At 46.2% G+C, this 16,443-nt stretch overlaps 1 protein-coding gene across 2 annotated transcripts; it reads right to left on the reverse strand.

Moving 5' to 3' along the window:
* Window positions 1–587: 587 nt before the first annotated feature.
* Window positions 588–12,533, reverse strand: POFUT3 (protein O-fucosyltransferase 3). 2 transcript variants are annotated; one of them, XM_076362861.1, is made up of 5 exons: window positions 12,373–12,533; window positions 10,124–10,327; window positions 7,585–7,870; window positions 2,581–3,416; window positions 588–834 (listed from the first exon to the last, which is right to left on the reverse strand). In XM_076362861.1, exons 2-5 carry the CDS (start codon window positions 10,202–10,204, stop codon window positions 610–612), a joined length of 1,428 nt encoding a protein of 475 aa, XP_076218976.1. In that variant the 5' UTR covers window positions 10,205–10,327; window positions 12,373–12,533; the 3' UTR covers window positions 588–609. The 2 variants fall into 2 exon arrangements, with proteins under 2 accessions (XP_076218976.1, XP_076218977.1); XM_076362862.1 differs by having other exon boundaries at window positions 10,124–10,330.
* Window positions 12,534–16,443: the final 3,910 nt, after the last annotated feature.

The raw sequence follows: 16,443 nt of genomic DNA on the forward strand, positions 1-16,443 counted from the left end.
ACTAATGCACTTTACATTGGCACTCACTGTCAAGACACAAAACCCGCCAAGTCCCTGCTAAATCTGCTGATGCCAGGAAAATTGATAATAAACAGCTATCCAGGGACACAGTCCCAAGTTTTTCCTCTACCTCCAAAGCAGCACAGAAACTGCACCAGTGCAATGGTGTCAGCTGTTCTCCAGCTCGTGGCTATCAATGCAGCAAAGGAGGCTCCTGGACTGGGGAAAAAGGGGTCCTGAGGCCACGAACACAGTTATCTAGCTAAAGATGGAGGGAGATCCATCTGCTTCATGGGAACTAGCTGTGTGCTTAAAACTGGGCTTTGAGAACCTTGACAACTTGTGCCTTAATGCTCAAACATCTAAACTAATGACAACTAATATAGATATAAATCATTCTAAATATAAATATATATATGTATACATATCACCTGGCAGGGTGATTCTATTGTTTAGCACTCCTTAGTACCCCTTCAGCACTGAACATATTAAATTCAGTCTCACAGGTCTAATTCCTATGGCTACCAATCCTATACGATAAGGTCACCTACAAAAGAAAATTCCACAGACTTTTTTGAGGAGCTCACTCTGTTTTACAGGTCATTGTGTTTATTCTTTGAATACAAGCATCCAAAATTCTTGAGCTGTGAAATTCCTGTTCCTTTCCACCAGCTGCCTCAGTGCCCAAGCTTCTTTCTTGGATTGCTCGAAGCTTGGTATCCACATCTCTTGGAGAGAAGTCCAGCCAGGGTTTGAAGATGAGAACCAGAACGCCTTTGGTTTGGGGCAGCTCAGATGGTTAACCTGAGCCTTCCACCTCCGGGGCAGCCATCCCTGGCAATGGGAAGAAATAAAAGGGTTATTCAGGGACCCTGGCAGACAGAGAAGAAAGGTGCTATGCCATTAGTAAACTATCAAAGCATGTCAGTGACATTTTCCTTCTCACTACAGGCCCTAGCCATGTCCCTGTGGATGTCAGAGGGGAAGCTCTCCCCAAAGTGCCCAGGACAAAGCCAGTCATGCTGACAAGAGCCAGAGACTCAGATTAGGTCTGGCTGCAAATGAGCAGCACCAGCCCACCCAAACTGAAATTCCAAGGCAAGGAATTCTGTTTTCATCATTATATTCTGTTTTCATCTTAAATATGCACACACTTAATGAGATTTTTTTAAGGAGAAAAAAAAAGCCATGAATCTGACCAGGAGAGCAAACTGGTCTTCACAGTCTTCTTGACTAGAGAGCCACAAAAGCATGGGGAAAGAAAATCTGTATCTAACCTATTCTATACCTTTCCATGGTTGTATTCCTAACTCAAAGAGAGCACATCTGTCCAGATTTGCACCAGATTCAAACAGGAAAGCCTGGTTACATGTAATGCTTACCAGTTTGCATTCCCCATCACTTCAGCTCACCTTAGTAACTTCAAATGCTTTCTTCATCTCCCTTCTACTGGCTGGCCACATAGTGTACTGCTCAGACTGTGACCAGCTAAAATATGGCCTAATGGATACAGGAGAGCTGTAGGATACTAGAGCCATTGACCAGTTCCATTACTGGACACAAAAAGGGTTTTTTTGATTCATGCTGATAAGTGAGCTCGTGGAGAGTTTAAAAAATGGCTACTGACTCTTGGTATGTAAACCTTGAAACCTTAAAGGAATGTGGCAATTAAAATGAGTATCCACCAACTCAGAAATGTATGTGGTGAGAGTTTTCAGCTTCAGGCTAATTCCAAGTAATGCACTGTTTAATACAGCCAAATCCACCACAGCTAGTAACCTCAGGAGACTGAACAGCTCCTGGTGCCTTTGAAATGGCCTTCTGGTGTCACGGCTGGAACCCTTGCAAGACTGCTGGGCCCTCAGTGCTGGGCTTCCTGATAAGACAGCCATTTCTAGCTGGTCTCTATCAGCATAATTTCAAGAGGATTAGACTGGGAGGAACAGGTCCACTTCCTCTCACAAACGCACAACCTGGCTTGAACGTTGATGTTTCAATATTTAGCCATCAAATGTGGCCACAGACAATGGCATGTTGTCACTACAAGTTTGCATGTACCCACACATATGCAGATCCAGACAGTCATAGAGTATTTAAGTCAGGAGAGACCTCCAGTGATCATCTAGTCCAGTTCCCTCTTCTAAACAGGTCCAATCATACCTAATTGCACTGAGTTGAGTCTTAAAACACCTCCAAGGACAGAGATCCCACAACCTCTCTGGGCAACCTGTTTCCAAATGTTCCAGGTCACCTAAAGCAATTTGGCAAGTTAGGCTACTTTCTGTAGCCTGATAAAAACCTCCTCCCTGAACAATTCAAGCCTTCTGCTGAAATGACCACCAGCTCAATGGTCAATGTGTATGAGCTCAAGCACTGCAGCAGTATGAGGAACACATGATCTGGCTGTGGACCCACACCTTCTGCTACCACCTTTTGACATGAGGATGCACAACCCAATGGCATTGCAATACCAGTGGTTGTAGGCTGGCCAGAAATCTGGTAATCAAACTTCCTGGGACAAACATGAGCCTAATGCCATTTTAAAGCCTCTCTGAAACACAAGGACAAAGTCACAAGTACCTTTTCTTTCCTTCTGATGTTTTCCCACACTCTGTTACACACCATGCACTCAAAGGTGTCAATGTAATTGTCTTGGGTGATATCTTGCACTCCCCACTTGCGTTCCTTCACCGCTGTAAGCAGCCTTGGATTGGAAATGTCCCCTTTCAGTTTCCATTGTAGGTAGGACTCATATTCTTGATCGTTTGTATCCAGTGTTTTGATATAGTGGGCCAGCTCCCGAGGGTGTGAAAAACTGGATACCAGGATTGCACTTTTGTTACTAGGAAGCCAGTCTACAATGCTGGGAGACCCAAAGTACACTGGTACCACTCCCAACTTCAGCGGCCGCCAGAGTTTTTCAGTGATGTAATCTTCACAGATAGCATTTTCAAAAGCAAGAATGAACTTGTACTGTGCCAGTATTTTATAGAAGTTCCCATCATCCATGGCAGTTGGATTTCTGAGATGCTGAGGAAGGTCTCTGTTATGCAGACATTCCCCATAAGAGTCTACTTCAATGTGGCACATCAGCTCACGCACATAGCTGTCCCGGTCAGAAGGAGGGTTGCAGTCAGACTGCACATATACAAGTGGTGCAAGCCTCTTCCTCAGGCTGTTCTTCATCTGCAGTGGGATCATGTACCTCAACGACTTCAGGACCTCTACACCCTCAAGGTACTGAGTGGTCAGCGGTAGGTGAGAATGGCGGCTAAAGGTTGCAGTGTGGTTGAATAAGGCGATGGTTGGTTCATGGAACAGTTTGTAGTTGTTTTTTGGCGACTCTTCATGGAAAAGGGCCCAATCATGATAGTCTTTACGAGGGAGGGGTAGGCTGTCTATACTGAAGTCAGTACCTAGATAAAAGCAAATAGTGTTTAGTCTGCCCCTATCTATCACGCCACACTAACTACAATGACACAGAAGTCTAGTTTTACTTTAATATCAGCCCTACAACCATTGCCTTTATGACATTATAAGGCAGTATTGCAAAGAGAGCAATTCATGCAAAGACAGAGGAGTGTTATGACAGATAAAATTGAATTTGGCAGCAGAAGAATCTAGAGAATGGCAATCAGTAGTTAATATTAGAAATGGTTTCCTTTCAGTTCATATTAGTTTAAAGGCCTCTCATTTCAAAGGCTCAACAGGAATTTTATATTTTAATGCACTGAAATGAGACTAATAAGATGCTTAATAATCCCCCGGTTCTGTAAATAGGAGAACAGATGGTATTACCTCTGTCTATGATGTGAGGGAAATGATTACTGCAGGGCTCAGTTTGGTTCTAGTAGCAAAACAACAAAAAGAATGCTAAAATATTGCACAGGGTTAAGGAAAAAAATTACAAGAATGACTTCAAGTCTTGGAAAGACATTGTACCATAGAGACTTTGGAAGCCAATCTATTTAGTTTATCAAAGAGAGAATTAAGAGGTGATGTATCACAGCTGCCTACCAGATACATAAAGAAGTAGCATCTGGCAGAAGATGGATCCTCAAACTAATGCCAACGGTAGAAGAAGAACCATGTCTAAACTCTAAAAACAGACCACTGCAGCTGCTTGCGCCTCTCTACAAGGACAGGGAGCCTCCAGAACAACTCAGGAAAGCTGTGGTGGAAGCTTTAGGACAAACCTAGAAGCCTTTTCTCTAAGGCTGATCTCTGCAAAACTTAACTCAAAATACCAGCTCGTGAATCTGACCCTTGCTCTCCCTTCAGTACCGCTGTACTACACTCATACAACTAGCCTTACTGCAGATTAAATGCAAAGCTAATTAATCTGTGTCAAGATACCTGCTCACTGCCTTATAACTGTATCTATTTTTTACTTAAGTACAAGCACTGAATATACAAAACTTTTAACTGGTATTGTCAAGCAAGGGAGGTTCATAAACTGAAACAAACAGTGAACAGCTGGTTTAGAAAACACCACAAATCCCTTCTCTTTGGACAAACTATTCTACCGTCCCAGTTACACTCATAACTTTTCACTCACTGTTCTACCCTTGACCTCAAACAACTGATTGGAAAAAAGAGGGAGCTAGCAAAAGTCTAACACAGAAATTTTGACCTAAAAACTAATATATAAAGAAAGAAAAAAAATGCCTAGTGGTCTTTGTGGCTGCACGAGCCTGCCAAGATGACTCCAAGGATGACCTTATAAAACCAACATAAGACTTCACTACTGCAGTGAAGATAGATGTTAGCTGCCAGTAACATAACAACCTCCTATAGAGCAAGATCCTTCAAGAGCATCAGGTAGGTTTTTTTAAGGCCACTAAGTATTTGACCTTGTGTTTTCCACTGAAGGGTGGTCCCAAGCTCTCAACACTAGAAGGATGAAGGGCTGTGTCACTCACTGAAAAATGCTCTTTGCTGCCTTTGGTTCTGATATGTTATAGTGATACAAGAAGGTGAGGAAAATTGAAAGTGAATCAAATTCTCACAGGGAAGCTTATAAGGCCTACCTGGTTTTGAAAACACTGTTCTAAGTGATGCCCAGCAGAGAAGCAGCAGTGCACACAGACAATAATGAAACGCTGTGGATTAAACTATACCACTTCAGCCCTGTCTCTCGCAAGGGTGCTCCCTCTTTAAGGTAGTATTGCAGGGAAGAGGGAAGGAAAATGCAGGAAAGAATGAGACAAGGAAAGGGATGAAAGAGAAACAAAAATGCAACATGTAAAACTTACTAAACAAGGAGTGATTTAGGCAAAGAGAAACTTTAAAAAAAATGCACTATAGATCAGAGCACATCAGAATGACTGATTCTAATATAACAATCAATGTCAGTCCAGCAAGGAGACAAAAAGCTTTTAAGGATTAAAGGGAAGATAACATCAGCCTGCTCCCTACCCCGCGAGATGAAGGAAATAAAGGAGCTTATGAGGGGATAAAGAAAGCACAACAACACTACAATTACGAGCAATTTCAACTTGCAAACTATTAGTTAGGAAATCTTAGATATGTGGCAAAGTGCAGAAGAGAATGACAGATGCTGTCAGGAGAAGTTCTGCATCTTAGGAGACATCTTTCGTTCAGGATTCATACTCCAAGGACTCAACACTCCAGCGCAGAAAAGCTGGACATGCTCCTCCCTTAGAAACAACACCCCTGAGGCTCTGACAGCATGGCACCAGATCCAGCTCATGCTGACTCAGTTGCATTGGTAGCTCATGCTACACGTAAAACTCTTGTGAAGTATGTGACACTGAAAAGATGGAGTTGGGAATCCCTCCCAAAAAGAGAGACAAAATCTAGCAAGTGGATGCCATGTCTCACTTCCAAACAGGAGATGGTGGGACTTGACAAAGTCATCACCTACACCTAGGGGCTTCCCAGGCCAGGACAGTAAGTCAGGACAAGCTGCAGAAAAGCAGGTGTTCCTAGCAAAGCAGTTCTGCTGGAAAACATCTGTACCCCCTATTTTTGCACAGTATTTTTTCTAGGCTTTGGATCATTCTTCTCTTGACCTGCTTACTGACCAAGGGGAAAATTAATGCAGTTTCTTTGGAAGGTGAAACTGTGCCCTGATCCAACCTTAGCAGGGAAATACAGATGTTCAAGTTTTCACTCAGCAGGCTGTTGGAAATTCTGGAACACCAAAATCTGCCTTTTTGCAGGCCCATGGCTCAGTGCATCAAGGTCAGAGCATGTGTGAAGCTTTTCTGTATTGATGCAGCATTTTTTTTTGCCTTCAATACCATCTATGACCTTTGTCCCTGCAGGTATTAGTATTGTGAGATCATTTATTGTGGTTTAAAAATTAGTAATATTTTTGCATATTTTGACACTTGTCTTTACACAGTTCAGAGCCAGCATCACTAGAAAAAGAAAAAAACTACAGGGAGAGTCTTTTGCCCAGTATAGATAGTCTTTTAAAAATAATTAAGTAAACCACATCCACAAGCCTGCTAAAAATTAACAGTAATAGTCTTCCCAATGCTGAAACAGACAAACAGAATTACTACCAGAGACCAAAACCACCAGACTACAGCTTTCATGAGATGCAAACCCAGCTTTCCTTGCCTTTAATTGGGTCAGCTTCAATGAGAAGCTGTTACTCCTTCGCTTTCATGCTTGACCACTATATTATTAACTGACAAAGCTGATCTACTTGGAGCTTTGAAAAGATTAGTGATGAGAAGTTTTTGGTTCACTGTTAACAACCAAGCTAAAGGCCCTTCTTTACTATATTTCCAGTTCACCTGTATCCTGACTGAGTGAATGGGATTCAGGACTCTCTTTTATTTTGTTTCCAGACAAAGGAGCTGAACCTACCAGTCACAGAAAAGCATTTGGCTTTATTTTTTCACCTAAAATTCACTTTTTCTCTTGAAAGCAATTGTGTGGGGAAAAAGAACAAAATAAAAAAAATAAGGCCTACTTTTAAAAGATGCATGTTTTGTGTTTTGTAGACTCACTTTACAGTACATGTAGTGGGAAGTTTCTGAGGCAGCAGAGCCAGAGCAGCTCAGAAGGTTGCACTAGCTGCTGCTCCCTGTGCAGAATCAATAGGTTTCTTTCACTGCTTTCCATTTACAGTCTCCTAGCAATCTCTTGGCACATGAGGCAGGGGAGTTGCACAGTTACCAGCGAGGGCATTATTTTAAGACAAAAGACATGCACAAGTGCAACAAAGACCTTGCAGAACCTCTGCTAGGGGTGACAAGCCAGAAGACTGGAAAAAGCTGGCTTGATCTCAGACTGACTTTTCATCACTTGGCAGCTTCGGGAAATGATCTTTTCTCCCATAAACAGGGAGCACATGTGATTGGAAAGCAGCATGAGACAAGGCAACAGTCACCCCACAGACGTGCACGGTCACTTTTCAGAGTATTTTTACAGAGAACGTGCATCTCTGGATCTCTGCTGATGGTATTCAGAACCAGGCAAAGTTTAGCACAATGAGCTGCATAAGTTTCCTGCTCTCAGTGATTGCCGCCTAGAATATTTAATCTCTAAAGGAAAATAGCTGGGCAGGAGGGAAAGTTACTCCCTTAAAAAGAAACAGATCCTTACCATAGAACAGAAATGCTCTCGTCATCTGATTGTGCTGGTAGGTCTTGTTGATAGTAAAGAAGCAAACATCCTCTCCACACTGACCCAATCTCCCTGTCTCTCCAGTCAGGGGAGACCACCAGAGCAGGATGGGGTAGTGATTTACATCAGACTCTGTCTTCAAGCTGCTGTGAAGTTCCTGCTTCTTAAACTGAAAAGCGTGTCTCTCCACAGGCTTTAATGGGCCACTGTGTAAACTGGAGATTTCTGCCACCTTATTCTCTGAATTGCCCAGTTCAGTGATAACCTTCAGGGAAATAAACATACATATCACAGCGCATCACTGTCATTAGCCAGGACATCTGCTTGACAAATCAGAGTTTAAGCATCAAGCACTGCCTGCATGTGAAGTTTCTGTCAGTCAAAGTGGATGCATTTCACTGACTGCAGCCACCATCCAGGTGATCTTACATCAGAACAGCAAAAACTTTAATTTGAATTTGTAAGGAGGAGGCAGGAAATACATTTCTGTACTGAGATATGACCACATGATGTTTGATTTAACAACACAACTTCTGCTTTCTCCCTGGAAAAAGCACAAAACAGAGAACAGCCCTTCAGTAGCCAGGTTTCTTCTGGAAATTAGCTGTAAAAAAAAATAAATTTTCATGTCTCTGTGTGGCCATCTGTACTCACCCCTATTAATTTTTACACCACTGACTGAATAAACCGGGTGCAGACAGGTCTTAAAGACAATGTAACTACAACTTCATGGCTAGGTAGAGGAGAAAAATCCCATCTGCATGCAGAGAAGTGAAAGACTTACCAGTATTAACCATCATTTACATATCTGAAACCCTATGAGGAACCTTAAAAACTCTCCACCCACAGGAGAAACCTCTAACACTGCCCACCATCAGCCATGAAGTCCCCAGATAATCTGGGGGGGTTCTGGTGCCCATGAAGCCACCACTCTTTTCTACAGGTAGTACCTGCCATAAAAGTGTCCTGGGGCAGAGAAGTCTGTTGAGCGAAGTGACAGAAATGGTGCCAGCAGGTATTGCGCAGGATACATAGCTCCTGCTCTTAGCTTTAGTGGGGCAAAGACCTTCCTGCTACCGTGCAAATGGCTTTTTGTGCATGCACCTTCATAGTGCATAATGCCACCCCAGGAACAGCTGCAAAAATGACGGAGGAACTCAAACCCACCAGACAGCTTTGGCCACAGCACTTGCACTTGTCGGATGGCTCTGAAGGAGGATATTGGAAAGCGAGAGAGTGTTGTTTATATTAAGTTGTTTGAAGATATTTATCTTCCCTGATAGCTCTACTGCATGCATTCATTTTGCTGTTTGCTGTGTCATTCACTCTCACTGTGTAGCAAAATACACTGATTGTAGCTAGACTAAATAGGCTCTGTGCAACACAGGATACGGGGACAGCACGCACAGGAGGCTGTGCAAAGTGCAGCTGTACAGAAAAATACAGAAAACACTCCCGCATTGGCGAGTCAACAAGATACTAGCTGGGGAAAAGATTCATATGTCTAATAGTTTGACAAGATATAACTGCAGCAATATAATTGAAGTACGTCTGTAACTACCTCATGTCCAGGTTACCTGCTTAGCTGTGGAGGTGCAGCAGAGTCACAAACCCTCCCAATAAATGTCCTAAAGACTTGCTAGCATTGCTCCTATGCTAGGGCAGCCATATCACCTTTGGATGCCTTGTTCAGGGGAACAGAACTGAAAGTGACCATTGAGTGTCAGTGACTGCCCCCAAGAAATGGCTCCAATTTGGAGTAGGCAGCTGGCCTGGGAGAGCTTCAGAGGTCCTCCTGCTGGCTCCACTCTGAGTTAACCAAGGTACCAGTCTGAACCAAAGCCTTAGTTCAGAGCACAGCCCAAGCAGAAAGACATCTCTGGGGCAGATCCTGGCCCTCTCATAACTGAAGTCTCCTACAGTCCCATGACTGCCAGCCAAGGCCAATTAAATTTGTCTAAAAGTTGTTCTCTTCCAATGAAAATCTAGGGTAACCTGCACCAGATACAAATTAATATGCCTCCACATTGATTTTTCTCTCATGCATTTTTTTACTGACCAGCTACTGGACTTCCCAATGCGAAGAATGGCCTCTGAGTCAGGACTGATGGACAGATTACCATCACCACTTACTGATGTGCTCAGATTTCCATGGTCTGTCTGCCACATTAGTATGAAATGGGTCCAGCCTTGCCTCCCTGCCTAATAAGTTCAAACACATGAACAGAGGAGGCAATGCTGGATGGAGGCAACGCAACATGGTATGGTATGGTACACCACTCCCGAGAAACTCCTCCAGGAGCTGAGAAGCTATGCAAGAAAGGTGTTCTCTGTGTAATGTCACTTCTGGAGTCAGCTATTACCACCAAGCCAATGTTGCTGACAGAGTTTCTTTAAACACTCCTCTTAAAGCACAGACTTATACGGAAAACGTCTGTCAATGCTCTCTCTCATCTGCCAGAATTGTGTCATACTTTGAGAGCGATCTCATGCATACCCCCCACCCTTGCCCCTGTACCTGGAGTGTCACCACAAGGAAAAAGGCAGCTGCAAAGCAGAAGCAAGATGCCCACAGTTTCTTCCTCCTCATCCTAATCATGCTGCACTGCCAGGCCTGCCAGAGCAGTTAGAGCTAGGCATCACGAAGGCCAGCTTGTCTAAAGTCTTCAGCCTTTGCTGCAGGGCTTTCCCACTCCATTCTTACTCCTCTTCATGGTGACCGCTGCTGAAAAAGGGTACAGCATCAATAAAGACCGCTCCTCAAGCTCAGTGGTTAGCTTGGTGTCTACCCATGGCTTTCTGTAGGTGCTAAAGCCACATCTTGAGCCAGGTATCCAGAAAGCAGTCTGCACAAAACAGCACCTACATGCACAGCCCCAGGTATCTACTCTCCCTCTGGTCATCCTGGACTTGGGCATCCTTTCTAAGCAGGGTCACACATCCTCTCATCCTTGTAGTCAGTGTAGAGAGACACTGATGGGCCTGGCTCAGTCCTGTGTGGGAAGGGCAGCTCTTTTCCTGAGTTTCAGATGGCAAAATATGCTGCTTTTCAGCAGACTCACGAACAGGTGAGCGGTGACAGACTTTCCTTCCCGGGGCAAGCCCTGAAAATGCTCCTGGAAGAGGCACACAACTATCTGGCCGTGGGACTTACTACACTGCAGTCTTCTGGGACTTCTGTTCACCAGCATATCCAGCCCAATGCATAAAGTAACCATACAGCACACACACACAAACACTCTCTACACCTAAAAACATTTAAATTTAACAAGTTCCCCTTCCCCTGTAATCTATATCTGTGCCAGTCTGCCCCTCCTCAAATAACTCTTCCCCTTCCCCAGCGCTTTTTTTAGCTTTCACAGAGTCCTACTGTTTTGCTGGATGTTACTGTGTGAAAATCCCAACTCCTGACAACAGGAGTGGGTGCAAATTCCAGCTTCATCTTAAAAACAAAACAAAAAAAAAGCGGATGGGAGAAAGAGACGACTTTATCTTTCAATGCAGAAGAGTAAAGTTTGAAAATGTGGGTATTCTGAAAGCTCAGAAAGCAGAAACACATCAAAAAATGTTTCATAAATTGCTGTTTTAAAACTCATCTCTTTCAGAGATGTGCCTCCTGTAATTTAGGCTGCTTTTCTATGAAAAGAAGGTGTATGTGATTGTATTGTCTCCATGTGCACGCACTTGCCAGCTTTCCCCCCATCCTAATCCCACCCACATAGTTCCAAAAACCTGACAAAGAGGGATGGGTCCCAAAACCACTGCCTGGTGTAGTACTACCTCTGTGGTGCTGGCAGCTAGAGGCAAAAAAAAGATCCTGTTTCTGTTTCCACTGCAACACAAGTTCATCCCTTCCCATTGACCATCAGAAAAGCCTCTTTAATAAAACCGCACACGAAACCGTGCTGTGTGAGTTCTGCTCTGCATGGGACAGTTGCTTTTGAAAGTTTTGTGTGGGCACAAAAGTGCACGGCTGCCAGCTGAGTACTGCCAAAATGAGGCACCAGGAGGGGGAAGGGCCGAATTCTGCCCACAACTGTGTTGGTGAAAATCTACTCAAGGCACACCCTGGAGCAGAACAGTATCTTTAATACCACACGTCTTACCCTGTGCAGGGCAAAAAGTAAGACTCTGATGACCCACTGAATGTCCCCCTACTCCCTGACTGCGTAAAAGAGTAGTAATCGTCCCATTTTGGGGTATTCTTCTAGAGGGGGAACTGCCCACACTATGGGTGTGCTGTACCAATTGCCCTAGGGTACTGCACTGGGTCATGGCTTCTTTCTTGCATTTGCAGCGCCCAACACTCAGTACTTTTTCCCAGCGGTGCAGTGCGGTGCGGTGCGGTGCGGTGCGGTGCGGTCCGTACCCGGAGTGGGCCACACACGCCTCTGTCCTGTCCCAGCTCCGCTGGCAAAGATGACCTTGCAGCCCTTTCCCTCCTCGGTCAAGCCGAGCGGAGGCGCTGAGGACTTGAGAGAAGGAGGATACATCACCCCCCCCCGGCTGTCCTGCGAGAGCAGCACCTCCCTGCAAATCATTCCAAACTTCCTACCGGCTCCCGTGCCGCCTCTCCTTCCAGCCCTGTCTCGGGGCATTTCCCCGGGCTCAGCACCCCAGCCGGGCCTGCGCCTGCCCCCTCACCGCCGCCCCTTCCCTCCCCCAGGCTCAGCCCGTCCCGCAGCCCCGGCGGGGGCTGCAGCTCCGGCCCTGCTCCGCGCCCGTGGGTCGGGCGCCCTCCGGCCAGGCGCCCGCCGCTGTACTCACCCCGAGAAAGCCGCTCCCGCCTCACCGCCGCCGTCCCCCTCCGGTCGGGTTTGAGGGGGTTTGGGGTGGGCTATTTTTTTTTTTTTTTTACTTTCAGTTTGTGCACCTACTTGCTGCGCGGAGGGAGGCGGGGACGGGTGCCGGGAGAGCGCCGCGCGGGGCCCCGCGGCGGGGCGGCGCCGATCCGCGCCTCCCTCCGCCCACCGCCCTGCCAGCCGCGGTGGCGGGGGGGGGGCGGCTCTTTCAGGGGTCCCCAAGGCCCTGAAGAGGAAACGCAGAGGGCTGAGCGGCCTGAGAGCGCCATCGCCTCCACACACGCACACCCCCCCCCCACTGCTCTTCCTGCAAGTCCTGCACTGCAAGACCTCACAGACCCCCAAAAATAAATCTGTACCTGTCACTGATTTCTATAGCTGTTAGCATAATTGCGCTTTTTGCGGTTTTATTTTTTTACAACAATGCCGTTATTTTAGCCAGTGCTATCTTGACGAGGACTTAGATTGACTGCATCAAGCCAGAAGGCTGTCAGAAAAAGAAATGCGCCACGGAAGTTGGGAAGCCCCAAAGTGCCTGGAGAGCCAGCTCCGGCTCACAGAGAGGGAAGACATTCCTCGTCCTCCCTCATCCCGTCTGAGACCATTCCTTGCTCCCAGCCTTGACCAGGCGTCCCCGCAGGGCCGTGCAGAGCAATCGGGAAACAGTCCTGTCTGCCGGCTCCCTGTTCCAGAGGCTGGGCCCCTCTTTATGCAGCTCTTGGCATTGCTATTTGTGGTGAAAGACACTTGCTCTGAAAGGCTGGTTCTGCAGGCTCAGGGCAGAGCCCATATTTATCCACCCGATACACACACGTGAACCATACGTGTTTGTGTTTATAAGACATCTATCTCATACATACAGATTCGTATTAACACAGAGATATCCGATACCTAGATGCTTCTTCATATGTACATGTATTTATACACAAACACTGGAAAGCACCACATCTGCTGCTTCTAACCCAGACGTGGAAGACAGGGAAGGTGCAAGAGGGCGATTACCCAGGGGAGCGGAGGGAGGAAGAATCCCAGAGGAGGCAAAGGGAACACCTGATGTGCCTCGATTGAAATGCATGACCGATATAAATTGTGCAAATGTTACACACAGAGCTCATCTCCTAACTCTATGGTGGGTCACGCCTGCAGTCTTCCTGAGAGGCTCACGGGGGTACCCAGTGGACAACCTGAATCCAGCCCTCTGCGGCAGTTTAAGTGATCCCTGCCACGGTGGCTCTGCCCCCTTTCCTCCATAGCTACACTGGCCTGCAGCCCATCTGGAGCAGTGCCCACCTCTTGCTGCACATACTGCACCACCAAGCTCTGATTTGTCTCTGAGCTACCAGGCTCCTCCTGAGACGAAAACTAGTAACTGACAGTGCAGTGCTGGGACATGACAGAGTTATTTATCCTCCACTCTGTTCAGAGCTTCATCGCAGCTCTCGTTCCATTTGTTGCTTCTTCCCAAAGGTCCTAGCTGCTGGAGTCATATTTTTAAGTAGAAGCTTCAGGTAGGGTTTTAATACTCTCTGTGAAGTGTGGTTACAGATATTAGACCTGTAACATGAACGGTTTCCACTGACTCTGAGCCAGGAGGCATGCAGCAAGAACTTCCAAGTATTAGTTTGTAAAGCAGATCCATGCTAAGGCAGACTCCTGCTTTTGCAGGCCTAAGGCTTTCAGAGTGCCCTGAGACTGAGAGGACTGAAGCTAGCGTGCCACAAGTGTGTAGTTCAGTAAATTACATCGAGCGGTTGGAGACGGATCAGAAGCCTGGTACAGTTTATGGAAGGATTTGCTGTGATCCCACTGGGTTTTGCTCTGGTCCATCATTTTAAAACTCAGTTATACTCATGGCTTTCAAGCTTCCTCAGTTGGCAGACTCCTAAGTTGCTCTCATGAGGACACAACTTGTTGGTAACATGCTTCAGCTTCCTGCAACAGGCTTGCTTTTCTCAGTTACCATCCCTCAAGCCTTTAGAAGCAGTCCACAGACCCCAACCACCCACAGGTTCCGACTGAAAACGCAGAAACTAGTCCTGAGGGCAATGGGATAGCAATCCTATCTGCTGTCCCTTCCACGCCATCAGCAAGATATTCTTGGACCAGCTCCATCCAGTCAGAAAAGCTCACTTGTTTCTTGTCCTGCTATGCCACTCTGAGGAAATAAGCTCCTACTACAGGATCTGGCCTGTCTGTAATCCATGTTAAATAGCTGGTAAAGATGATACCAGCATAAGCAACGGCAATGGCAGGTCATTATGTGTTAGTTCTGGAGGAAGCATGACAAAAAAACCCCAAATTGTTGCTCAAACAGCAGAGCTAATAAACCAGTTTTCTTAAAGATCTGTGTCTCAAGTGCCCTCTGCCCATGGAGAGGTGTTGGTATCTAACGAACTCGCAATGCAACCTTTCCCTCCACAGGTCAGGAACAGTGGCTTTCCTTTCTGCTGTGTCTCTTACAAAACAGGATTTACTGCCTTTGAGGTTTCTCTCATTCATATGTACACATTTCCTCTGATCTGTTCACAATTTTAATATACCTTGTTTCTTTTTAGGCCCCTCGTGGTTCTTTCTCTCTTTTTTTTGGAGTGTTCTGCATTTTATAACTTTTTTCTTTCACTTAGGTACTGCTGGATATAATCTCTGTCTCTAGGTACGTCTTTCTCCATTTCCTTTCTGTTCTATTCATAGTCCTATAGTCCAAAGCAACCTTTCAGTAGATTGCTCTGTTTTTTTCCCTCCATGATGATATTACTATAGTCTGTATAACTGTAATACCCAGAGGCACCAACCAAACTATGCACTCTGAACAGTCACTGTACGAACATCCTGGCAGACACAAATGAAGTCTCCAAATGCACCATTAAAATAGGGCAGAAAAAAGGCAGAGGGGCAAGGAAAGTGCAGAGGTCAAGTGCGTTTGACCTCATTCCCAACGGAGACAAAGCTGCTCAGCGACAGAAGAAACACCTGTGGGCCCGATTCTTCCTTGTCCTGATCTTGTGTTTCCATTTGCAGCCATGCATTTATACTTCTTCATTGTTGCTCTGGCACCATTCTTCTTTCTGTAAAATCACTGTAGATGACGTAACACACCTACAGTGTTTTCAACTCAAGCACCCCAGAATAAACGACTTTAACCCTTTCCACCACACATGGAATGATTTCCCACCTCCCTGAATAAACAGCACTGATGCAGATGTACGCATGGCCCTTACTACACACGTGCTCTGTCTGTCTTTAACCCTCCCCTCTCTAAAGCATCTCAGCGTGCCCCAGATTACAAACCTGTAGCACTGGGTCAGCTGCTTTTTCTAATGACTATCTTCAGCTCAGCTACTTCGTCCTACTGGCCAACATCACTTTAGAGGATCTCCTGCCTTCTCCAATTTCACCCACTGGTTACAACTGGCAGTTTCAAAGCCTCCTCTAATTCCACCTTTCACAGAGACCAGATTCCTCAGCCTTGCCCTGTCAAAAAGTTCGACTCCAGAACGGTGCCATTTTGCCAGTTTCCATAGGGACGGAAACATAGCTCACCGCGCCTGCAGCACCTTAGCGCCTTATCATCAGTAATGCCAGGGACCTGCTATTTGCAGCTCTGTAACTTTCCACCTCAGCTGCTGTAGCTGCACTTCCCAGAGCCTCTGTTTTCCCGTGTGTTCCCATAGTGCCAGTCCGGTGCCGTCCGTCTCACGGCCTTGGACCTGCAAACACTGATAATGGTGTTAGGGGGGGTTCTCACGGGACACACGCTACTGCCGGCATGAGAAATGCCTCCCTTCGCTGCCTGTATCTCAGATTTTAGTTTATAGCAGGGAAAACCAAGCATAACGCACAACAGAGTAGATAGCAGCCACCTAAATAACCGGCAAGCACCACCCCTTAACGCAAGGGCAGGGACGTGACCGTCCGTCAGGGCACAACGCCGACAGAGCCTGCTGGGTCCGCAGGTTCCTGAGGGCACGGTGGAAGGGGATGAGCGAACTGGAGAAGTACCCCAGCCCCAGCCCCGGGGCCCGGGCCCGGCCCAAGC

The sequence above is a fragment of the Aptenodytes patagonicus genome, chromosome Z (genome assembly GCF_965638725.1).
Source record: "Aptenodytes patagonicus chromosome Z, bAptPat1.pri.cur, whole genome shotgun sequence".
NCBI classification, from domain to species: Eukaryota; Metazoa; Chordata; class Aves; order Sphenisciformes; family Spheniscidae; genus Aptenodytes; species Aptenodytes patagonicus.

Bases quoted from the DNA above. Each gene is read 5' to 3' on its own strand.
- POFUT3 (XM_076362861.1), bottom strand. From the start codon at position 10,204: ATGATTAGGATGAGGAGGAAGAAACTGTGGGCATCTTGCTTCTGCTTT. The intron at 7,871-10,123 runs GTACAGGGGCAA...ATTTCCCTGAAG, and splicing joins TCCTTGTGGTGACACTCCAG to GTTATCACTGAACTGGGCAA. The intron at 835-2,580 runs GTACTTGTGACT...TCCCATTGCCAG, and splicing joins ACATCAGAAGGAAAGAAAAG to GGATGGCTGCCCCGGAGGTG.